We start from the raw sequence: 23,284 nt of genomic DNA, 5'->3' as shown, positions 1-23,284 counted from the left end.
ATCTATTTTATCTTTTGTTGCTCATGCTTTTGGTGTCATGTAAGAATCCATTGCCAAATCCTAGGCCATGAAGATTTACCTCTGTGTTTCTCTCTAAAAGTTTTAGCTCTTATGTTTAGGTTATTGATCCATTATATGGTGTGAGGCCAGGGTTCAACTTCATTCTTTTGCATGTGGCTATGCACTTCTCTCAGCACCATGTATACTGATGATTCTATTCTTTCCCCACTGAATGATCCTTGTGGAGGACTCTCAATTCTAGTCCACTGGACTATGTGTCTGTCCTCAAGCCAGTACCACACTGTTTTGATTACTGTAGCATTGTAGTTAAGTTTTGAACTCAAGAAGTGGGAGTAGTCCAACTTTGTTCTTCATTTTCAATATTGTTTTGGCTATTTAGAGTTCCTTGCAATTCCATATGAATTTAAGGGCCAGCTTTTATCATTGCATATGTTAGCTGTGGTCTTTTTATAAATGCCTTCTATCATGTTGAGAAAGTTCCTATCGATTCCTAGTCTTCCGAGTATTTTTATCATGAAAGGGTGTTAGATATTGTCAAATACTTTTTGTGCATCAATTGAGACAATCCTTTGTTTTTTTCCCTTTGTCTTCTAATATAGTATATTACCTTGACTAATTTTCTTATGTTGAATCACTCATACCCTTGTATTCTTGGGATAAACCCCACTTGATTATAGTGTATAATTCTTTAAATATGCTCTTAGATTTGGTTTGCTAGTATGTTGTTGAGGATTTTTGCATGTATATTCATTAGGGATATTATCCGTAGTTTTCTTTTTTCTTTTTTTTCTTTGTGTAGCTTTGGTATCAAGGTAGTAATACAGGCTTCCTTGCTGTTTCCTGAACATGCTGGACATACTCCCACCTTAGGGCCTTTTGCATTGGCTGTTCCCTTTGCTTGAAATGCTTTTCCCTCAGATATCTGCCTCCCTCTTTCAAGTCTGCCCAATTGTCACCTTCTCAAGGAGGCCAGCTCTGCCACCCAAATTAAAATGGCAGATTGCTTCCTTCCTCCACCCTAGCACTCTTCATTCTTTCTCTGCTCGAATTTTTTCTTGCAATGGCACTTACATAAGATGTAATTTACTTATTCATGGTAATATTATGTTAATACATTATACTATATTACAATAATGTAGTATGCATTACACAATAACTTTTGTTATTTATGATTTACATATTTATTATGTTTATCTTTATTATCTACACTCCCCCTCTCACATCCTGGGTATGGGCTTCAGTTTGTTTAATTTATAGATGTATCCAAAGTGCCTGGCAAATAGTTAGGTCAATATATATTTGTTCAGTTGAATTGAATAAATTAACTCCAATGCGTTCACTCCTGGTACCTTAGCCATCCTTTTAAGGCTGGTGGTGCCAAGGACAATGGGTTGTAAGAATAGCACTATGGGCATGATGTTTGAAAATCAGATGTTTATAATTGGGATTAGATTTATGGGTTTTAAGGCTTTTTTTAAAAAGATTTTATTTATTTATTTGACAGAGAGAGAGAGAGAGAGAGAGAGAGCGAGAGAGGGAACACAAGCAGGGGGAGTGGGAGAGGGAGAAGCAGGCTTCCCGCTAAGCAGGGAGCCCAAAGTGGGGCTCGATCCCAGGATGCTGGGATCATGACCTGAGCCGAAGGCAGACGCTTAACGACTGAGACATCTAGGCGCCCCTAGATTTATGGGTTTTTTGTGTGTTTGTTTTTATTTTTATTATTAACTTTTGAATTTATACACAGTATAAGTCCCTTTTTTTGCTGTAAAGTTCTATGGGTTTTCATTCATTTAATTTTGAACCATCAGGACACAGAATAGTCCCATCACCTCAAATAGTTCCTGAATGTTGCCCCTTGATAGTCAAATTCTTTCTCGACCCCTAGCCCCTGGCAACCATTGATGTGTCCTTATAATTTTGTCTTTTCCAGAATACCATATAAATGCAGGTATACAATGTGAAATCTTTTGAGGCTAGCCTTTTCCATTCAGCATAAGGCCTTTGAGATCCATCCAGTTTTTTGTATGAGTTGTTCATGCATTTTTATTGCTGAGTAGTACTCCATTGTGTGGAGGCCAGGATTTTCTCCATCTGTAGCTTGTCTTTCCATCTTTTTTTTTTTTAAAGCTTTTATTTATTTATTTAACAGAGAGAGACACAGTGAGATAGGGAACACAAGCAGGGGGAGTGGGGGAGGGAGAAGCAGGCTTCTGCTGAGCAGGGAGCCCGATGTGGGGCTCGATCCCAGGACCCTGGGACCATGACCTGAGCTGAAGGCAGAGGCTCAACGACTGAGCCACCCAGGCACCCCTGTCTTTCCATCTTTAAAGTGACTTTCACAGAATGAAAATCTTTAATTTTACTGCAGTACAATTTATTAATGTTTTCTTTCATTGGGCTTTAGCTCAGGGTCACCAAGATTTTCTCCTGTGTTTTCTTTTAAAAGTTGTATAGGTCTGTGATCCATTTTGAATTTCTTTTACTGCAAGGTGTGAAGTTTAAGTCAAGATATATTTTTTTGCATTGGGATATCTAATTTCTCCTATGCCATTTGTTGAAAATACTGTCCTTTTCCATTGAATTATCTTTGTACTTTTGTGAAAAATCAATTGGCCATATTTGTGTAGGTCTTTTCCTGGACTCTGTTCCATTGATCTGTGTGTCTAGCCCTTCGCTAATACTATTTTGATCACTGTAGCTTTGTAATAAGTCATAAAACCAGCAAATGTGAGTCCTCCAAATGTACTCTCCCTTTCTAAAATTGCTTTGCTTATTTTAGTTCCTTTGTCTCTGGTTGTTCTAGTATATGTAAATATAATGATCAGCTTGCCTACATCTACAAAAACTGTTGGGATCTTGATTAGAATTGGGTTAAATCTATAGATGAATTTGGGGAGAATTGAGACAACTATATTACATCTTCCAACCCACAAATATTGTATGTTTTTCCTTTTATATAGGTCTTTCTTTCTTCCTTTCTTTGCTAAGCTTCTTGAATCTTTAAGGTTCTATATACACCAAATTTAAAGAAATAATGGCTAAAACCTTCCTGAACATGTTTTTTTTTTTTTACACTGCCCCTTTCTCCTCTTCTTCTGGAACTCCTACAATGGGATGTTAGATCTTTTAGTATTGTTACACATGAGCTTGAGGATTTCTTACATTTTAAAAAATCTTTTTCCTTTTTGTTGTTCAGATTGGGCAATTTCTATTGATCTGTCCTTAAATTTATGGACTCTGTCTCAGCTCATTCTTTTATTTTTCTCATTCAGTGAGATTTTTAAATTTGTTATTGTATCTTCAGTTCTTAAATTTCCATTTGGTTCTTTTTTATTGCTCCCATTTCTTTACTGCGACTTCCTAGGTTTTCATTCATTTCAATAATACTCACCCTCATTCCTTAGAGTGTGGTTAAACAGCTGATTTAAAGTTTTTGTCTGATTAAAAAAAATAAAGTTTTTGTCTGATAGTTCCAACATCTGCGTCATCTCAGGCTTGGCATCTGTTGATTATCTTTTTCTGTGTGAGATATTGAGATTTCCCTGATTTGTTCTATGCTAAGTAATTGCAGATTGTGTCCTGGACATTTTGAATGTTATGAACTCTGGCTCTTGTTGACATCTGGAGAATGTTAATTATTTTGTTTTACCAGGCAATCGACCAGGTTAGATTCAGTCTGCAAGTTCTTGCCCACCTTCTGTGGACCATGTTTCCAGTATCAGTTTGGTTTCACAGACTTGGCAGTGAGATTTTATCTATTCTCTATTTGCCCCATGAAGTAGCCAGTCTTGGGTGGTGCTTTACCCTTGAGTTCAGTTCTCAAAGCCTTTGGAATATGGTTCAGGGTCAGATCCACACATGCAGCTCAGAATTGAGCCCGGAGGTTGATACATAGTCTGACTTCATTAAGCCTCCTCCTCTTGTCTCCCCAACACTTCATGGCTCCCAGGGGCCTCTTCCTTCTCTTCTGTCTAGGAAGCTGAGGCTTTAGTTTCCCTGCTTCGCCATGTACTTCCTACCACTGCATCTGTTTCTGGTGCCAAGCAGGGAAAGGAAAAAGAGAGACAAGGGCAATGGAGATTTTTGCCTACACTCCTGGAACCATAGTTCTTCTGGTTAGAGAGAAGGATTATCTTCTCCCAGCTATTCAGACACCTGCCTGGCCACTGCTGCTGTGAGGTTGCCTGGAGGCTGGCTGAGAAAGAGTGAAGGAACCCAAAACGAAAACCTCAAGGGTTCTCCTCCATGCTCTGTGACCTCTAGGAGCCTCCTTCCTGTTCCTTAGGCCAGAAACAGATACGTTTTCTTGGTGCTCTGTCCTCATCTGCATGTGATGCACATTTCTGTTTTCAGATGCCCTCTGAGCCCATGCTAAGGAATTCTGGAGGGGGACACTCCAGGAAATTCAATGCCAGTTGCATGGTGCTTTGGGTTTGGTTTCCTTCTGTGCTACCATTTACTTTCCAGAGTCATCAGAGAGCTGCTTATGTGTTCCATGTGAGTTTTGAGTTGCATTCAGTGGGTACGGCTGAGTAGAGTCTGCTTATACCATCTTGAAGGGATCAAGAAACACTTGTGTGTATGTGTTTAACATAAAATGAGAGCCTCTCCCTCTCCTTTATGTCTGGAGGGAAAGGGAGAGGACCAGGCAACTGACTTGCGTTGAGTATCAACTGTGGAGCCAGCCACTGTGTCCTGGGGCCCAAAAGCATTATTCTGTGTCTCTCTGAGAGAAGTATGGTATTGTGAGTTCCACTGTACAGTTGGGAAAACTGGGCTTAGATTAATTAGTTCAGTTATATAGGTAATAAGTGGTAGACTGAGGATGTGTATTATGGCCTGTCTGAGAAAGATTCAGAAAGGTTTGTGAAAAGCAGAAGAGACTAGAAAACTCAAATCTGATATCCCGCCTCCCCTCTCTCTGCAGGGTGGATGAAGGGGATGCTGTGATCATGCACCCTGGGGTCCTGTGCATCATGGTGAGACTGCTGCCTCGGTTGTACCATGCAGACCACCCCCAGGTACTTGTTGATGAACACACGTATTTGTCTTTTTCACATGACTAATCATTTAAGCTCCTTCTGGCCAGACTTCTTTTTTGCCTTTGCCCTCAGTACTCTGCATCAGCAGGGCCACCCTTGTGAAGCACCTTCTGCAGGGGAGACTCAGTATGTCTGTGACCCTTGATTGAGTTCTGCCACCCTTCCTTCCAAGGTCATTTGAAACAGGTCATTTCTGCTGGTGAAGTGACCTTCTAAAAGCAACAGCCAAACAAAAACTAGCTGAAATGATTCAACCGTCATGAGGCAATCCCTGGGTACTAAGGGCAGCGCTGGGCATTGGTGGGGCCAGAAGTCCGTTGCCCTCCAGCTAGTCATCCATCCTGCAGGTGCTGGCTGTGATCATGGCTCAGTGCTCTGTCCAGGACATGCCAAGTTAACAAGATGGACACTGCCCACCCATGGATCCTGTGTCCATCATGGGGACCAAGAGATGGTGCCAGTGCAGACAGACTAAATAAATAAGCTCATCAGTGAATATACAATTACAAATTGGGACAAGTGATAATAATGGGGGAAAAATAGGATGCTGAGAAAGAATAATGGAATGGAGGTGGGGGAAAACCTGATTAAATCTAATTTAGAGGAAGAGGTGGAGGTCAGGGAAGCCATCTCCTAGATGGTGACATTTAAGCAGGGCCCTGAAAGATGAGTAGCAATTAACCAGGCAGGAAGGAGCCTGCTGCAGGCGGCTGGGGTGGGAGCAAAGCGGGGGAGTGGGAAATGTGCCAGATGGGGCAGGCACAGGAAGGCTGGAGCCCTGCTTAAGTACGGAGTTTTATCCCAAGGGCAGTAAGAAGCCTCTCAGATGGGTAGAGGATGACTCTACCCGGTTTTTGTAGCAAAATATCTGTTTGTCTGTTGCATGGGGAATGGCCTGGGAATGGGGACAGCAGGTAGGAAGCCCTGTCCGTAGTACCACATTGATGGTAGCTCAGCTAGGGTGGTGTCTGGGCAAGTGTGAAGGAGAGGAGAGACGATCACAGGACCCAGAGATGAACGGGTCCAGGGAGTGGGAAGAGGGAGACTCAAAGACAACCCCCAAGTTCCTGTCCTGGCAGAACGAGGGGCTCCATTGCAGGGTGAAAGGATTGAGTAACAGAACAAGGCAATTCTTGTTGAGGAAAACCTGAAGAATGCACGCTCTGATGAGTGCAGTTGAAAGGAAATGAATTGAACTGAGCAACCAGGCGTGGAGCTGGACGCTTTCACGGTTTATCCTCATAGCAGTTTTCTCAGGAGTATTATTTGTCTCCATTTTCACCAGTGGGGAAACAGAGGCTCAGATAATTTACATGACTTAAGGATTCCCAGTTGGTGGACCTGGTATTAAATGTGGTCCTACCTGGTGGCAGGTCTCCTGGTCTTTCCCCTGCACAGCAGAGGCTTCTATAGGAAGAATGAGGGGCAGGGGTTGCAGGTCCAGCTGTGCTTTGTCCAGGATTTAAAAAGGAAGTGATATGTTCTAGGAAGAAATGAACACTAGTGGTGTTATTAATCACAGCCCGAAAATGACAGTGACCTAGTAAAATGTTGCAAGCCCGCCGAAATCAATGAGAGAAGTGGAGCGGGGGAGCAAAAGCCTTGATGTGTAAGGAAGGGAACTGTTTTCACCAAGGAAATTCTGTAGTATTTCATACAGGGTTGCAAAAAAGGATGGACCTATTTCCATGTCTCTGTGTCCCTTTGTAACTGGAATCTTTTTTCTGGTTCCTGTTCCTTTGCTGGAAAGTGACGATGAAGTAATGATCAAACCAATGAATAGGGGCACACATCTCATAGTGAAATGGAATGCACTTATATTTTTCAACATTTACAGAAAAGCAGTAGGCTGGAATAAAATGGGCTTGATCACTTCTTTAGTTACCTGTTGCTGTGTAACAAACTGTTGCGCAGTTAACAAACTATGTCATTCTTTCTCACAGCGAGAGACAGGTGAGGCAGGGACAGCTCATCTCTGCACCACATGGTATTGGGTGGCCTAGACCATTTAAGATGTCTTCTTTACTCACACAGCTGGCACCTCCAGGGCTGGCTCCAATGACAGGGAGCTCCTGGGCTGGGTCAGATGTCTGGGGCCTTGGTTTGAGCTGTCATAATAGGATTCTGGGTTCTCCTCCCTGTAACCCTCTCCATCTGGGCCTCCATCTGTGTCTCTGCAAGTGAATTCTCCATCAGGTCACACAGAAGCTCAGTGCTCCCTTGGGTAAGCTGCCAGGCCCTCCAAAGGCTTAGGCCTTGAACAAGCTGGCCTGGTTTCCACAGCATTGGTCTGTTGGTCAAAGTGAGTCACAGGTTCAGCTTAGACTCAGTGGGAAGGGCCATATGGCTCCTCTACTGATGTGAGAGGTTACATAGGTGTAGAGGACAGAGGGAATTGTTGGGGGTCATCTTTTAAGACCAACACTTACTTGCCTTAAGCATCAACTGGTAGATAAAAATATTTGACCCTGAAATAAAGTGTCTTCTAGTTCTTTACATGTCTTCTAGTCATGAGTTGTCTCAAGTCTGGGACTTTACTTTCTTTACCTTGGTATTCAAGACAGGGCCCAGCTGGAGCATTTTGGACACTAATCCACACTTAGGACTACCTCTGTGCCAGGCATGTTGTTTCATTAGTATTCATAACAGCTCATCCCAGCACACTAGAATCTCCCCACATCACAGGGGCTTGAGGCTCAAGACAGTTGTGTAACTTCCTATGGTCATGGAGCTGGTGAGGGGAGGTCCGGAACTCATTCCCAGGCCCCAGATCAAGGTGTGTTTGGTGAATAGGTCTCTCACCTTTGCAGCTTTTGCATAATGTAAGGTCAAGAATTCTTGGCATTGTACATTTTTCCAGGTGCAATAGCCTCGTTGTAAGGATGTCTGGCTTCCTTAGCTATATTTCCATCCATGCAGTGTACCTGGAATGAGAACAACCAAGCCAGTGGTTTAGGAGGCCTTAGCAGCTAGATGGTTGCCGACGGATGTGTCGTGCCAAACTCCACTGCAGTGATGACCAATGAAGTGATGCAGAGCTGAGAGTGGCCTCTCTCTCGGCTGCTAGTGCATGGAAACTGTGTGGCTGAACCTGAGTTTCAGATAAACTCTGTTCCTTGTCACATTAGTGTATGGAGCGGGACTCCACTCCTCTGTGATGGTACTCGGACACATTAAATATGCAAATGAGAATTCCATCTGGTAGGATTCTTTTTCTCTATTCAGGTCACAATAAGTAATTTAGGGAAGGTCTAATTCTCCCTCGCTGTCTCTCAAAATGCAAATGAAATGTAGTGGTGCATTTTCTCAAATATTTTCTGCAGATGCCCAATCAGCAGCTAATAAAAGTTCAATAATTACAGTAATTAGTTTCTGAAAGAGGGGGTGGGAAACCTCATAACAATCAATAGAATAGTAAATCAAATGAGAAACGAGACCACACAGGAAGATGCTGGAATGAAAAGGACTGCAGGACCGCGTCTTTGGTGCAGGAAGGTTCAGTAGATGGCAGTGTTACTAAGAAGATGGAATATGAGTTCTCCTCATCTCCCTGTAGGTTGGCCTGATGGTTCCCAGCATTACACTCTTAGCCACCTTCCTATCTGATGGATGCTCGAGAAATTGATGGCTTTCCATGGTACAGATGTCATTTCAGGAGGGACAACTTAAATAATTATATATATGGGTGGTCTGATTTATTTATAATTATGGCCACATGAAATTTGTTTTACTTACAACCAAAAGTTGTCTTCCCCCCCGCCTCCAAAACACTAGCACCACATGCTGCTCTTGGAAAGATGAAACAGCTGTGTCATCCCCGGTATTAAAACTGGACTGTGGGAATTGAGCTGTGAATGTTGCTGTCCTAAGCATGAGGCAGAAACAGAGTCCAGCTCAGTTCTCTGGGAGCTGAGTTGGCCTCAGAATGAAACAACTAGTTGGAAAGAAGACATTTTCCCTTTCTAGCACGCTCAGCAGCCACAAGGGTCTTGCTGTAGGAATGGTCCTATGAGGGCTCTCTGGTCCCCAGCATCGCTCTGCTTTCATCAGGATTGTGGCCTTTATTCAGTCCCTAGCAGAGGGGTATTTACTTGTGCTCAGGACAACCGTAACTCGGAGGGTGGGAAGCCAGATCCTGGTTAGCAGAGGTGGAGCTCACACTGTGTTCGAGCAACCAGTGTGATCCATGTGCACTTGTGAGTAATTTTGCTCAGCACCTTCTAGATGCCACTGGGGATTCAGACATGAATGTCACAGGGACTCACAGTCTGAGTTGAGGGTGGCTAGGGAGAGGAGTGTAGAAGACAGTAAGACCACACTCTGATGCCTAGAAAGAGGTTTGCCCACTGGGCCTTGGGACAGAGGGGAGGGAAAGCCACAGAGAGTTGGGGACACTGGAGCCAGACTGTAAAGAAAAGACACGCCCATGCCAGATCAGGTGGAGGAGGGAGGGAAGAGAAGAAGCTCATCCACAGAGAGAGGCACAAGTCAAGATGTTCATTTGGGGACTTTGAGTAGTTCAGCTGGGCTAGGATAGACCATGTGGGTAAGACAGGCAGTGCGTCCAGTCAAATCCATACCATGAAGGGTGCTGAATACCACGCTGAGAGAATTGAACTTTATTGGGGTACCATCCATCATCATCATCATCACCTTCATCATCATCACAAGCACTACAATCTTTACTGAACACTTGCTATATGAGGGCAGAGTTTAGGCTCTGAAGACAGCAGAATTTCATCAAATCTCAGCTCACCACTTAACAGTCACACAGCAATGGGAAATGATGAGCCTCTGTGATCCTTCACTTTCTTTGCTGTAGTATGGGGGTAATAACATCATCCTTGTGGCATTATTGTGAGAATTAAATGCAATGAGTCCTTAGCATGGTGAGCAGAACATACCCTGCACCATGGGAAACACTTGCTAAATGGTGGAATTACTGCTACTAGTTGCCAGAAACTCTACAAACATTTTATCCCTTAATCTTTATAATAACCCTGCAAGGTAGGTATCAGTATTCCCATTTGCTGATGAGGACTTGAAACTTGTAAAAGTTGAGTGACAGAGTTAACACGGTTGCTAGGTGGTAGATGTCTGTGATGCCAGGCACCTGGACCTCCTGCCTCTGTGCTAAGTGGCTTTTCCTGTATGGATGTGGTAGCCATGGGAGGCTATTGGAAAGCAACAACATGATCAGACCTGAGCATCAGAGACAGTGTGATCTACAGTCAGCCGGCACTGCGAGTCACTTTTGGGTGTGTTCCAGATTCTACGGCCACAGAAATGTCCTACACGGTCTGATGGCACAGAGAAAAGATCGGGCTTAGGGCTGCATTTGTCTATTAACTTATTCATGTCTTAATTTGGAAAAGGGTACCATTTTCTGGAATTAGCCTGCATTTCAAACACAATGAACTAATTGTATGGGTTTCAAATAACTAAAATATCGACAGCATTAATAGCCCTGGGTAGCATTGTGTAAGGGCGTGCTATTTGAAAAGAGCCATTTCCTCCAACAAGGAAATGGGTAAAGTAGGAGTCTCATTTTGTTAAATTATGACACAATAGAAATTCCAAATATGTTGAATTTTAGGTATCCTATCCTCTTTCACGCTAAAACCCCATCCCCCCAAATTTCTATTGTTCCTAAGTGGGAAAATGCCAATCCTGGTCAAAATCCAGTTTACTTTTTAGGGTAGCCTCTTAACTAGAGCAAATAAACATAATCTCACATGACAACCAAAAGGATCAAAAGCAAAACACAATGAACGTGGAATGATGGAGTAGAAATTAAAGTTGTATAAGACCTCTGGCCCAATTATCAGGTGACCTTGTGTCTAGTCCCTTTTCCCATCATTAGTTCTGTGACTGATGTAGGCTACTTCCAGTCTCCACACCTTTGTTTCAGCTACTCAGATTTGGCCTAGATCATGGGTTGCAAACTCAATGTCTTGGGGCCAAGAAGGTAAAATAAATGTGTAGCTGGAAATAATAGGGAATGGTGAGGCCTGTGGCTGTCGGGAAGGGTACTTTTCCTGCCTAAAGGCACTTTCACTTAAATAGGGGGCAGTAAAACAGAAGGAAAGCCAGACTATGCCTGAGCTCTCCAGCTTTGCCCTGAAAGGCCATGCCCACTTGTACCCCTTCATCTTTGCATGTGCTGTCCCCACTCCCAGAAAGACCATTTTTCCTCCTGGCCTGGTTCTTTCCTCATTATCCTCCAACACTAAGTTGGTGCATCACCTTTTCTGAGCACGCTCAGCCCTCTGGGTTAGGTGTACCTCCTATGTTCTAGAACACTTTCTGCCCTTGTGCTTGCACTTAGTAGGGCAACTATTGCATTTGAGGCAGAGACAGGTGCTAGGGCAACAAGGGTGAAGAGTCATTGTCTCAGGCAGCAGTTCACAGTGTGGTGGGGACAGGGGGTGGTGGGGAGAGATCTCTTTATATCTATCTATCTATCTATCTATCTATCTATCTATCTATCTATCTATATCTACTGAGTGAGCCATCAGAGTGTAGTATTTATGATTGAATTACGGACAGTGCTATTTGGGAAAATCAGAAAAGATTTCTCAGGTGAGAGAACATGTGACTTGTCTCTTGAATAATAAGTAGGAGCTCAGTAAAGGGATGGGGCTGGAAAGGACATTGACAGCTTTGGGCATCAGTCAAGAAGGGCATGACACATTTGTCAAAGGGAGTGAATGTTACCAGGGCTGGAGCATGGGGTGGACCAAAGGGAAGGATGAGGTAAAGTTGGAAAGAGACAAATACTTTATAAATACAAGATCCTAGGCTTCTGTTACCTGATAGCATTAGACATCATATGCATATAATTTGTGAAGGAAGCAGAAGGTTTGGAGCAGGCACCCACATGCATCTCAAGTCTTAGTTGCAAATCTATTCAAGGGCATCAAGGAAGCCATGCTTTTAGACATGGGTTCTACTGATTCAGTGGGACTCGGGCCTCTTACACATAAACCAAGATCACAAACTCCCACATCTACAAGGCCATGTGGCTACCGCAAATGAGTCTACCAGGCTGATGGGGACTGTGGCAAAAGGGAAAGTTTACACCCATGTATAGAAAGAACTAATTCTAAGTAAGCAAAAATAACCATAACTAATTTATCAAATGAAACCCACCTGTGGGCCCTATTTACCTGTGCTATTTCTGAAGAGCTGAGGTCACTTAACTTACACCATCTCTTTTCCAAAATTATCAAAGAACATTTCAACCAAATTGGGATAAGCAACTCATCCAAATTTGAGTAGCTCAATAGAACTCCCTGGTTCTTTCTAAGTATCTGGGGGGAAGCAGACATGGTCATCTGATGGTTTTTACATCTGTGTCAGGACACACCATAGACTTATGTGTCTAAAGCCCATGCCTCCTGGGAATGACCCACCCCACCAGGACCCAGCCCTCACTGGGCTCTGGGACGGTATTAATCTGGACCAGAAGAAGAGAAAGCGGGGGGTTGGGGGGGAGAGATAAAGAACAACAAACATCCACAGCTGGACAAGGATAGACTTGAAGCCTCGACTGTCAAGTGGAGAAAGTAAAAAAACTCCTGAAGGCTGCCCCGCAAATCGCTCTGTGATAATTTGCCTTGCAGGTTCAGCCTGACGGCCAGCTTGGTGACCCCCACGTGCTCACCATGGAGTCCTAATTGAACCACCATCCCCTAGCCTGCATTGGAAGTAATATGCGTTAGGAAAATCAATCCATTTGTAGGGGGAGAAACCAGACTGGTTTCCTGCTACTGCTCATATTTTCACTAAAACCCCATTTTACTGGAACCAACATTGAAAAAAACAGCACATTTTATTCAAAACAAGGCAATATTGGTATTGACAGAGCTGCAGTGATAATGAGGATGATCAATTTTCCCTCCTCCATTATGGGGTATTGAGCAATTTTGGAGTAAACTTGTGGCATCATTAGACAAGATCAGCATTTCTCCCTTTTGAAAACTTTCGCTTTTTTTTTTTTTTGCTTTTTTGCATATTTAGATTTTAAATAGCTCTTCTCTGGTGGATAACAAAGAAAAAAAGCAAACAACAACGAAAAAAGAAAGCCAAAAGCCCTCAAAGTAATAAGTGAATTGCTGATAATAAAAACTGGAGATTGTAGACATATCTTTTTAATTCTTATTAATAATACATTGTGATGTTATTTTTGCATCTTGCTTCATACAGACTGTCTCCCCAACTTTTGCCCCAAATTAAAAGACTGCAGTTACCAAATAATCTAGGTTCTGGAAGAGGGAAGATTCAAAGAAGTGGGTGGAGGCTCCCTTTGTGTTCTGAGAGGAGGAGACAAGAGGAAAAGCAGAGGTGTGGGATGCAGGGAGGGACCCTGAGAGCAGCAGAAGAAAGATCTGGGGAAAGCAGTCAAGGAGGCTGGGCAGATTTCCACATGGAGGAACTCCTCAAAGTAAAAGTGATGGAATTGTTTAGTGCAAGTGAGTTTTGGCATTTTTTTCCTTCTGTCTCTGGTCCCCGTCGGGCTGTATGTTGTCTCTAGCAGTTTACCCTGGCGGTGCCAATACCACAGTGACAGGGATGGGACTGTCTCAGTCCATTCAGGCTGCTTTAACAAAATACCATAGACTGGGTGGGTTCTAAACAATCAAGACTTATTTCTCATAGTTCTGGAGGCTGGAAGTCCAGGAGCATGGTGCTGGCAGATTCGGTGTCTGGTGAGGGCCCACTTCCCCATTAACGGCTTGATTCTTACTGTGTCCTTGTATGGCACAAGGTGAAAGAAGGCTCTCTGGGGTCCCTTTTAAAAGGGCACTAATCCCCTTCATGGAGGGGTCCGCTTTCATGTCCTAATCACCTCGCAAAGGCCCCACCTCCAAATACATCATGTTGGAAGTTAGGTTTCAACATATGAGTCCTGGGGCACACAGACATCCGGTCCATTACAGGGACCATCTTCTCCCAATGATGAGATCTTCCCTCAGCACCAAGGATGGTGGCAAAATGGTGACAATTCAGAATGACAAAATCCTGCCTGGGAGCAGTGGCCCTGAAAAAAACCATTCTAATGTAGTTTAAATTTTAAACTAAAATTAAGATAGTCTAAAATTTTAAATTCAAAGAGTTACTGAAGATATTGTAAAGATGGAAATTGCACTAAATGCCATCAGTTTGAGACAGGAGCTCTAGGTGATGTGCTCCTGGAAGGAGGAAGGGAGGGTGAAGGGTGAGCTGTATGACCCGTTCATTTTTTTTAATCTAAACACTAATGATAAACAGTGTAAATATGTGTCCCAATACATTTTAATCCTTAAAACATAAATGCTACCAAGCGGTGTTTGTGGCCTGTGGACGAATGCCATCTTATTCATTTCTGTCCCTTAGTGATACAAACATACTCTCAACCATTGTAGCAGGCTGTTCCCAAATCTCTGCACGTGTGAGGTAGAGATGGGAAATGAGGTGATCCTGAGCATGAAGTCTGGGGTCAAAGCCAGGCTCTGCCCTTACCACGTGGCCTGAACAAGGTACTTCTCTAGGCTCAGTTTCCTCATCTGTAAAATGGGCAGAGTAATAGTAACTCCGTCATAGGTTCCTCACAGGGACTGTATAATCTATACATGTCAAAATGCTTAGACTGGGGCCTGGCACATCCCGAATACCCAGGACATATTCTCATCCCAGGGTAAAGTTTGGCTCTGCCAGGAGATGCCAGGCCTGGATTCCCTTCTAAATCCAAGAGCTCTGTAAAATGTGTGAGGGGCTGCAGAGAACCCCTCCCTCCCAGACACTGTAAATCCTCTGCTAGAGCTCGTTTGTCATTGTGCTGAGACTGTCCCCTCACCTGTCCTGCCTGTAGCCCTTGATTCCCTTGAGAGCAGGGATGATGTCGTGTTAATCTTGAAATGCCTAAAACTTTACCCAGAGCTGACACTGAAGAGGCAGTTACAACTTGTTTGAGGGAGAGAGGGAAGAAGGGGAAGCAGGGAAGGACCCCAAGAAAGCTCTCAAGGCCGGTGGGGGCCAGGGATGTGCATATAAGATCGTCTGCGACTCAATGGGACAAGAAGCCAGTCATCTTTAGATAGGGATTATTCAGATTAGTGCCTTTGTGGTTACTCCTGGCTTTACACTTGTGGACTAACCTAGACATCATCTACATTGTCAGAGATCTCTTTTCATGAAACCAAAAACTAGGGCAAAGGTGTGCAATATGAAAAGCATGCCAGGACCTCAGGTCAGGTTCCTGGGAAGTGGAGCCCAAGACAGGGGTACAGGTACATCAGATCCTTCAAGGGAGGGACTAGGGAAGGGGAGTGGAGGAAGCAGATGGTGCTGTCAGCTGAGGTCCAACCTCAGCCTGAGCCACCAGGGCAGGGCTCTAAGGCATGGATTGCACCACAAAGACTGAAGGGTGTGACCTCATGGGATATGGTCTGGTGGTGTGTGTGTGTGTGAGCGTGTGCACGTGGTACGTGGATGTGTGCATGTTTGCATGCATGTGTGCGTGCATGTACACACACACACAAGTATGTGTATAGCTGTGTGGGCATGTGTATACACATGTGTGCTTATGTGTATACACATGCATGTACGTGTGCACACGTGTACATATGTGTGCACGAGTACATGTGTGCATATGCATTTATGTGTATGCATGCATGAACACAAATGGGGGTCACATAGCAGGGGACAGGTGCGGCAGGGAAGCTCCCACTTAGGGGAGCTCAGTCCTCCAGAGAAGGGGGGAGTGGTGATGGGTACACTCACCTGGAGAAGGAGGTCTGGGGGAGGCTCCATAGTATTCACAGCAGGAAAATTCCATTAAGTTCTAACTGGTATCCCTCTTACTTTAGACCATATCAGATACAACAGTAAAAGAGAATGTGGGCAGTCCTAAGAGGTTTTTTAGAGGAATTTCCACCCCTTTCCCCCAACATCCCCACCCCTGAGTATATCTACAGAGCCCTGGGAATTCCAGGGGTTTATATTTTTATGAAGAAAGCAAGGTTGCAAAAGCAATGTATTTGGCTCATATATTTCCTGAGCTGACTCTCTGTGCTCTCTTCTGTGGACTTCAAGGACATAAAGATACTCAAGTGCCTGGAAAACCAGTAAGGGTGAGATGACACCCCAGCTGCCCATGTCTAAGAGGTGGACGAAGACAGTTGGAAGGTGTCGGCGGGGGGGGCGACAGCAGGGGCTGAGGGTGTTTGGCACCAGAGCTGCGGCTGGCGCTGGCCTGGGCGCTGAGTGTGGTCTGGTCCAGCCGCAGCCAGTCAGCGTGGGCACTGCCTGCGGGCCCGCCTCCTGGGCACGCTGCACCTTCTGTGCCAGGGGTACGGACTCCAACACACGACTGCTAGGGGCCCACAAGAGGCACAGCCACTGGCCAGCCCCGGCTGCCCCTCATAGACACAGAACTGCAACCCGTCTGACCCGGCCTTCCTACCTTTTGAGAGAGCCCACGTGTCCGGACTTTTAGGTAAAGTCCCCAGACCTTTAAATGTTAGCAGTTAATTCAGAAACTGCTTAAACATCGCCTGGGTCGGACACCGTGTCTCTGGGGCAGATGCAGCTTCTCAGATGCTGGCACTTCACAGTCTCTGTTTTAAGCCTGTCCCTCTTTGGCAGCTGACCCCTTCTGCACGGGACGAGGGCACACCTGAGAACTCCCGAGACAGACGGGGTGCAGTGAGAACAGGCTGCATGGGTGCAGTTGCCTGGCCCCCCAACCTATTTGAGGCCTGGTTGGGGGTCGATCCAAGTTGCCCACAAAATATTCTGACCTCAAGGGCTCACTGCTTGCTTTTGCTACCTCTCAGCTTTCCCAGGAGATCCAGTGCTCTGTGGCCCGTCACATCCAGTCCCTGGTGAAGTCAGAGAAGAACCGTCAGGTCATGTGTGAGGCCGGGATGCTTAGGACCCTCATGGCCTCCTGCCACAGGGCCCTGACCACCAGCCCCAGCGCCTTGAACTCGAGCCTCATCAGGGTTTTTGAAAAGCTTGCCTCCCAAGCCATCGAACCAGACGTGTTAAGGTACTGTGTGCCGTGTGTTAGACGTGGCTGAGCCACTGGCAGCTGTGCTCAGGTACAGTGGACAGGAAGAGTGCACAGGGACAGGTCTCCCCATGCCCCCTCCTCCTCGCCCCTCTACAGGGCATGGCCCTTCCCAGCACTGGACACTGTGAGTCCAGGGAGGAGCCTTGTGTCCATGCAGATAGTCGGCAGGCCCACCGAACAGACAAGGCCCCTCCTGTGGAGCTGACAGTCTTGGAGCAGAGGGGACAAGGGTCAGAGGGTCCTGCAGACAACACAGAACAGCGCTGTGGGGGATGCTCAGTGGACAGGGCTAGAGCTGCGTGAACCAGGAGGGCCACATTTGGGAGAGCGGGTGGGAAGGGGCAGGGCTTCAAGGCAGTGGGTGGCTTAGGCCTGAGGCCTGTGCTGGCGTTCACGGGACTCAGGGAGGAGGGAAGAGGGCATGTGAGGATGCCCTGCTGAGAGGGATGGGAGCTGTGAGGGCTTGACACCCCCAGGAGCCAGACCGCAGGGAGCTGGGCTGCTGTGAGGAGCAGGGGTGGGCCGGGACTCCTGACAAGGAGAGGGACCTAGGCAGTGCTCCCTTGTATGCTCAGGGAAACTTCCTGCTGGCATGCCTGTCCAGGAAGGCACCTGTTCCCTGGAAAGCTGAGCAGGACGGAGAGGCACAGAGCAGAGCAGACCGAGCAGACACAGAACAAAGGAGTGCAAACTCCTTCTCCCTTCAAGGTTCAGTCTGAGGCTCCCAGCTGGTCACTGGTTAAGTCAAAGGCACCTAAACACACTAGCTCTGTGGTCTGGGTGCCAGGCCAGGGACACCCTGCTTCTGCATGGCTTGAGGGAAGGTTTCCAGGCAGAGAGAGGAAAGTGTGGAGGAGGGGGGTCAGGGAGCACTGAGATTTAGGAAGGTGCTGAGACTTAGGAAAGCTGGAGAACACTTCTGCCCATAAAAGCTCTTCATTTCTTTCTCTTGTATGTTATAACCTAGACAGTTTCTCGGTCTTGGAATTCCTTCACCTCCGTCGGCTGCAACGAAAATCCTCCATTCATCTTGTGTGCACAGAGGGGACTCTGGAGGCTCAGGTGAGGACAGGGGAAAGAACAGGAACAGGTTAATGGGAATTAAAGAGAATATGCGTCCCTTATAAGGGAGACTTTACAACAGGTGAGAAGCAGACAGACTTAAAAAATGGTACTGTCTGCTGCACAGTGGAGCAAATAAGGAAAAGCAGGATTGCTGGTCCCAGAGCAAGACCAGATCTGGAAGGAAAAGGATGACCCCCACCCTCATATAAGATAGGTGATGGTGAGCATGCACTTGACCCCTTAAGTGCAGATCACGGAAATAGCGATAGGGTTTCCGTCATGACACACTGCATGTTCGAGTACCTAGTGCTGCGCCTGGGCAGAGGTGCCAGTGATGGCTTTTTGCACAGCTCACAGTTCAGAGGTCAGCCAGAAGGTCAAGAGGCCAAAGCATTGGGGGGATCCCTAGTATCAGGCATGGTCCCGGGGAGGCTGCTGGCTCCAGGGAGCAGCTTAAAGAACAGAAAGCTGTGAGCATACCGAATATGAGATCGCAGAAGGACGTGAAGGCAAGGAGGCCCAGCTGAAAAGCATGGATGGCGAGTCAGCTCATGCTGGCAGCCAGGGACGGGGAGCAGAGGTTTCAGAGAGACAGGCTGTTGTGGGTGGGGAGGTCAGAGAGCCAGCATGAAGCGCCATGAGCGACCACCAGTGGGGCAAGCTGGAAAGTGTGTGTAGGGGGTGTTTGCAGGGAATGGTGGACTGAAGGGAGAAGAAGTTTCTAGGAGGAGCATTGTTGCTGCAGTTCAGCGTTACTGAGTCAGGAGAGAGCCACCTCACAGCGGTTAGGTTAGCCCTCCTTCTGGGCTGTGGCAGAAACACTGGGGCTGTTGTCAGAAGAGCAGTGGAAATGCTTGAACAGGGACATGGCTCTTCATCTCTCTCTGGCTTGTTGCCTTAGGGTCTCAGGCTGCCGCAGCAGGGACAGCTGAGGGTCCCGCGGGAGCAGCCCTGGATGCTGGCCCCGGCCCAGCAGCCACACGGGCCCTCAGGCCCTCGGGGACGTCCCAGGACTCAACCACCGTCCTTCAGACCTCGCTGAGCCTCATCTCCATGACCTCCCCGCGCCACCTGCAACCTCAGAGGGCGGTCCTGGCTCCATCGTTTGTGGAATTTGACATGTCCATGGAAGGTTATGGGTAGGATAGGCTTTCTTATAATGGCAATGTACTTTATTAATTTCCCAGTGCCTCTGATAAATTATAATATTGACCACAGAACTATAGTTCTTATCAGCTCTCACCACTGAGGAGCAGAAAATGTCTGGGCCAGGGACACCCTGTCTGCTCAGTGGCTTCTTGGGACCAGCATCCTCAGCCATGGAGGGCTATGACCCTCTTCTTCCCCTGGTGGGCTTGCTTTCGGGAATGCCCTCCCCTTCAGGATCCAGTGGGAATTCCGTCTCTTAGAGCCCTCATAACAGCATCAGCTGCTTTTTGTCCTCATGGCATAGGAGGGAGGGAGGCCCTGCAGGGGGACAGAGGGGAGATGTCACAGCCAGAAGTTGGCTTGCAGTTCACTGATCTGAGCACTTTTCTGTTTCCAGCTGTTTGTTTATTCCGACCCTGGCTATAGTTATGGGCAGCAGTACAGAGTATCTGGTCTCTGGAGGGATTGGGACAGGTAGGTGATTCTCGGGGGTTTCAACTTGCTGAGCTGTCCTCACCCTGCCTCCACAACCAGTGCCGAGGGAGCCTTGGTGTCAGACTTCCACTTGGCCTTATATCTGTGTATCTGTAGATGAGTCATTCTTGAAGTTTGTCATGCTTGTGTTAGGGCAGGAGGATCCCAAGGGCCCAGCCATGACTCTGCAAACAGTGGGGGGACTCAGTGGTGATTCGATGGCAGAGTCTGGGTTGGATTCATTTTGTCAGTGATTGACACAAGTTGAAACGAACACCACAACCTGCCTTAGGTCTCTTTCCAGAGAAGGATATACATTCTACGTGAATGGCAATCTGGTCTACCTGGGCCCTGGCAGGCTTTGCACAGTGCTGTGCTCAGTTAAAAACTGGCTGGGCAGGACAGGGCAAGTGCCCAGTGCTGTCTGAGCTAAGCACCCTCAGTTAGGAGAACCAGGATTTCTCTGGGATGGTGGGTGCTGAGGAGTCATTGCATTCACAGCCCATCTGCACGGGGCACCAAGTCTGATTCTGCTAATTCATGGAGGACGGCAGGCCTGCTCTGTACTGCCAACCCTGTTTTGGGGCAGGAGGACATGGGTTTCCCTATAGGGAGACTCCCCCATACAAGGTTCGGCTGAGCGAGGCTGGTGTTCTCTGCCTCACGTAGCATACTGCCCAGCTTTAGATCAGCCAGTAGTGACCATCTGCAGGGTTCTGTCCCCCTTTTCACACCCTTGGCAAGGTGGCATGAAATAATATGTGGGGTAGAATTAAAGAGAGGCTTTGGGGATCTAGACTCAAGTCCTGGTGGGAATATGACTTACTCCTGCAAGTATGAATAAGGGGATAAGTTTCTGTGGTGTAGGGTTGACATAAAGTGGGCATGAGTCAGACCAGGCACAGAGCTGGTACACAGTAGGGCCACACCTGGGCTGAATCAGAGCTATGATGACTCTAGACAAGATTACAGGGCAGGAGAAAGTCTAAGGGGATGCTTGTGTTCTGACTCCAGGTGCTGCCAGGTCATTCCCTCCGTCTGGGGGGCTGACCTTCTCCTGCTGGTTCCTGATCGGCAGACACAGCACAGTCATTGAGGGCCACCCACTGCGCTTCCTAACCCTGGTGCGTCACTTGGCCAGGACTGAGCAGCCCTTCGTCTGCTTCTCTGTCAGCCTGTGCCCGGACGACCTCTCCTTGGTTGTGTCTACAGAAGAGAAAGCATTTCAGCCCCTGGGTAAGGTGTTGGGAGCTGGAGCTGGTTTTGCCCACACTTGGGGGAGATGGAGCTAAGTCAGCAGCTCTTGGCACGAGAGCCTGGGAGACCAACCCTCCTTCAGTGGCTGGTGGCTGGTCCAGAGCCTGCCATTTAGAGTTCTGCCTAGCTCTCTAAGCTCATCCCCTTGTGATGGCCAGAAATGGCCTGTTCTTCTTGTGTCCCCTAAGAATGTCACTGTTTCATAGAGAGACACTCAGAAGGCCCCAGGGGAGGCTTGGCATCATTGTCACAGAGCACAAGTGCTTCTCCCCTCCCCCTCCTGAGGACTCTAGGGCAGATGTGCATCGCTGCAGAGGCAGTCTCCTGTGGGGTAGACCCAAACTTGACGCCTGGGCTTGAGTCCTGCTGCCCGACCCTGGGCAAGTTACATAACCTGTTTGTGCCTCAGGAGGGTAAATGGGGATTGTGATAGCACCTACCTCACAGGGGGGCTGTGAAAACGAAATGAAGTGACATTTGTAACTGTTCTTAAACTAGTGTCTGGCACAAAGCAGGACCTCAAGCAACGATAGTTGCTGTTGTGGTTATGTCATGAGGGGGTCTAGGCCACAGCTCCTCGGCACAAGGCCCTGGTTCTCCTGGGTTGCTGCAGCATTACAATGCATGCAAGGTGTGGCATCTGTGTTCTCTTGCAGACGTCATGGAACCCGAGGATGATCCTGAGCCTTCTGCCGGACGCCAGCTTCGGGTCAAGTGTGGCCAGCTGCTGGACTGTGGTCAGTGGCACCACCTGGCTGTGGTTGTCACCAAGGAAATGAAAAGGAATTGCACCGTTTCCACCTATCTGGATGGACAGATCACCAGCTCAGCCAAGGTGAGCTAGTTGCCCCGAGCTCTGCTTGCCCCACCGTGATGCCTTCTGGCCACACCATCTGGAGTGGTCTCACTTCCGTTCCTCGTTCTCATTTGGCAGCAGGGTCGGTATCTGATGAAACTCCCCCTAGCTGTCCAGAACACTCAGCTGAGCTCAAACATGAGAAAAACCCAAAACACAAGAAAATGGAAATTCTTCAGAAACTGGAGTGAAAACCACACAACCAGAGCAGAAGGTGAAACATGGAAATAAGAATAGTCATAAGAGATTATAAGGGACCAGAGTGAACAAGGCGTTTCACAGTTTAAAGTTGTGGATTCCCCAGGAAGATCTGTGCAGGGTCGAAGGTTCTACTTTTCTAAGAAGCTTCCTGGTGAATCTATTATGACTGCACGCTACACTTAGAAGCCAGGCACTAAGGCTTGCAAGGACACCAACACCTCTTACCAGATTTACAGCAAGAATGATGAGGAAAAGATGGTTGCCTGCTTAGAGAAGGCAATGAAATGTGAACACATAGCTAGAGGAGGTGTCTCATCACTGCCATTTAGGGTCACCTGAAGTCCTGAGGCATAAGGGAGAGGAAGCTGAGAGATGAGGGACGTGGCAGGTGTGCTCTGGTATACACTGTTAGAGCTCCCAAAGCAGCCAGACAGAGAAGGGCCCAGAAGACACCAGAGGGCGAGTGCAGCCAGAATTTCGCCCAGGTTCTAGAGAGATCATCTCAACCTAGGCTGCATTCTAGAATCACCCGGAAAGTATTTTTAAAGTTCTATTGTGCAGGCTGTTCCTAAGATCAATCATAACAGGATCTCTCTGTGTGCCGGGTAATTTGGTAATGTTTTCAGAGTTTCTCAGGTGATTCTAATATTTAGCCAGAATGGAGAACCTTAAATTAATAGGGTTTCCCATTTTGATAGTTTGACACATGGGGCTCAATAATTCTTTATTGTAGGGGCCCATTCTGTGTATAGTAGGACAGATACTTAGCAGCATCTGTGGCCTCCCTAGATGCTGTAGCATCTTTATCTCCGTCTCTCCAGTTGTGACCACCAAAATGTCTCCAGACATTTCCAAATGCCCCCTATGGGACAAAAACCACCCCATGTTGAGAGTCATTAGGTTAGAACAACCTAAATTCGATATAACACTAAAGATGAATTCAATCCTATCTTCTAGTACAATTGTTTTATCAAAAAAGGGCAGTGGTAATCAGAAAGGCTCAGCAGGAACATAACAAAAATAGGTCTTCCAAAACATGAGGTTAACTCTTTTCTCAAATCATTGATGATACTAGCCCTTCTTTCCTTCCTCCATTCCCTCTCTTCTCCCCTCTCCCCTTCCCTCCCCTCCTGTCCTCTCCCCTTCCCTCCCCTCCTGTCC

The 23,284-nt window shown here is 46.8% G+C and overlaps 1 protein-coding gene across 11 annotated transcripts in view; it reads left to right on the top strand.

Moving 5' to 3' along the window:
* Positions 1-23,284, top strand: part of WDFY4 (WDFY family member 4) — a 291,091-nt gene that overhangs the window by 61,604 nt on the left and 206,203 nt on the right. For all 11 annotated transcript variants that reach the window (XM_025880584.2, XM_025880579.2, XM_025880582.2 and 8 more), the window contains 7 exons: positions 4,949-5,042; positions 16,883-17,097; positions 18,089-18,183; positions 19,088-19,325; positions 19,733-19,809; positions 20,824-21,045; positions 21,723-21,901. In XM_025880584.2, the coding sequence (XP_025736369.1) occupies positions 4,949-5,042; positions 16,883-17,097; positions 18,089-18,183; positions 19,088-19,325; positions 19,733-19,809; positions 20,824-21,045; positions 21,723-21,901 (1,120 nt within the window). The remainder of the gene's footprint in view (positions 1-4,948; positions 5,043-16,882; positions 17,098-18,088; positions 18,184-19,087; positions 19,326-19,732; positions 19,810-20,823; positions 21,046-21,722; positions 21,902-23,284) is intronic.

Source organism: Callorhinus ursinus, unplaced genomic scaffold (assembly GCF_003265705.2).
Source record: "Callorhinus ursinus isolate GAN/ISIS: 27379988/994484 unplaced genomic scaffold, GSC_fseal_2.0 scaffold20, whole genome shotgun sequence".
Lineage (NCBI taxonomy): Eukaryota > Metazoa > Chordata > Mammalia > Carnivora > Otariidae > Callorhinus > Callorhinus ursinus.
This window is presented reverse-complemented; position numbering and strand designations above follow the sequence as displayed.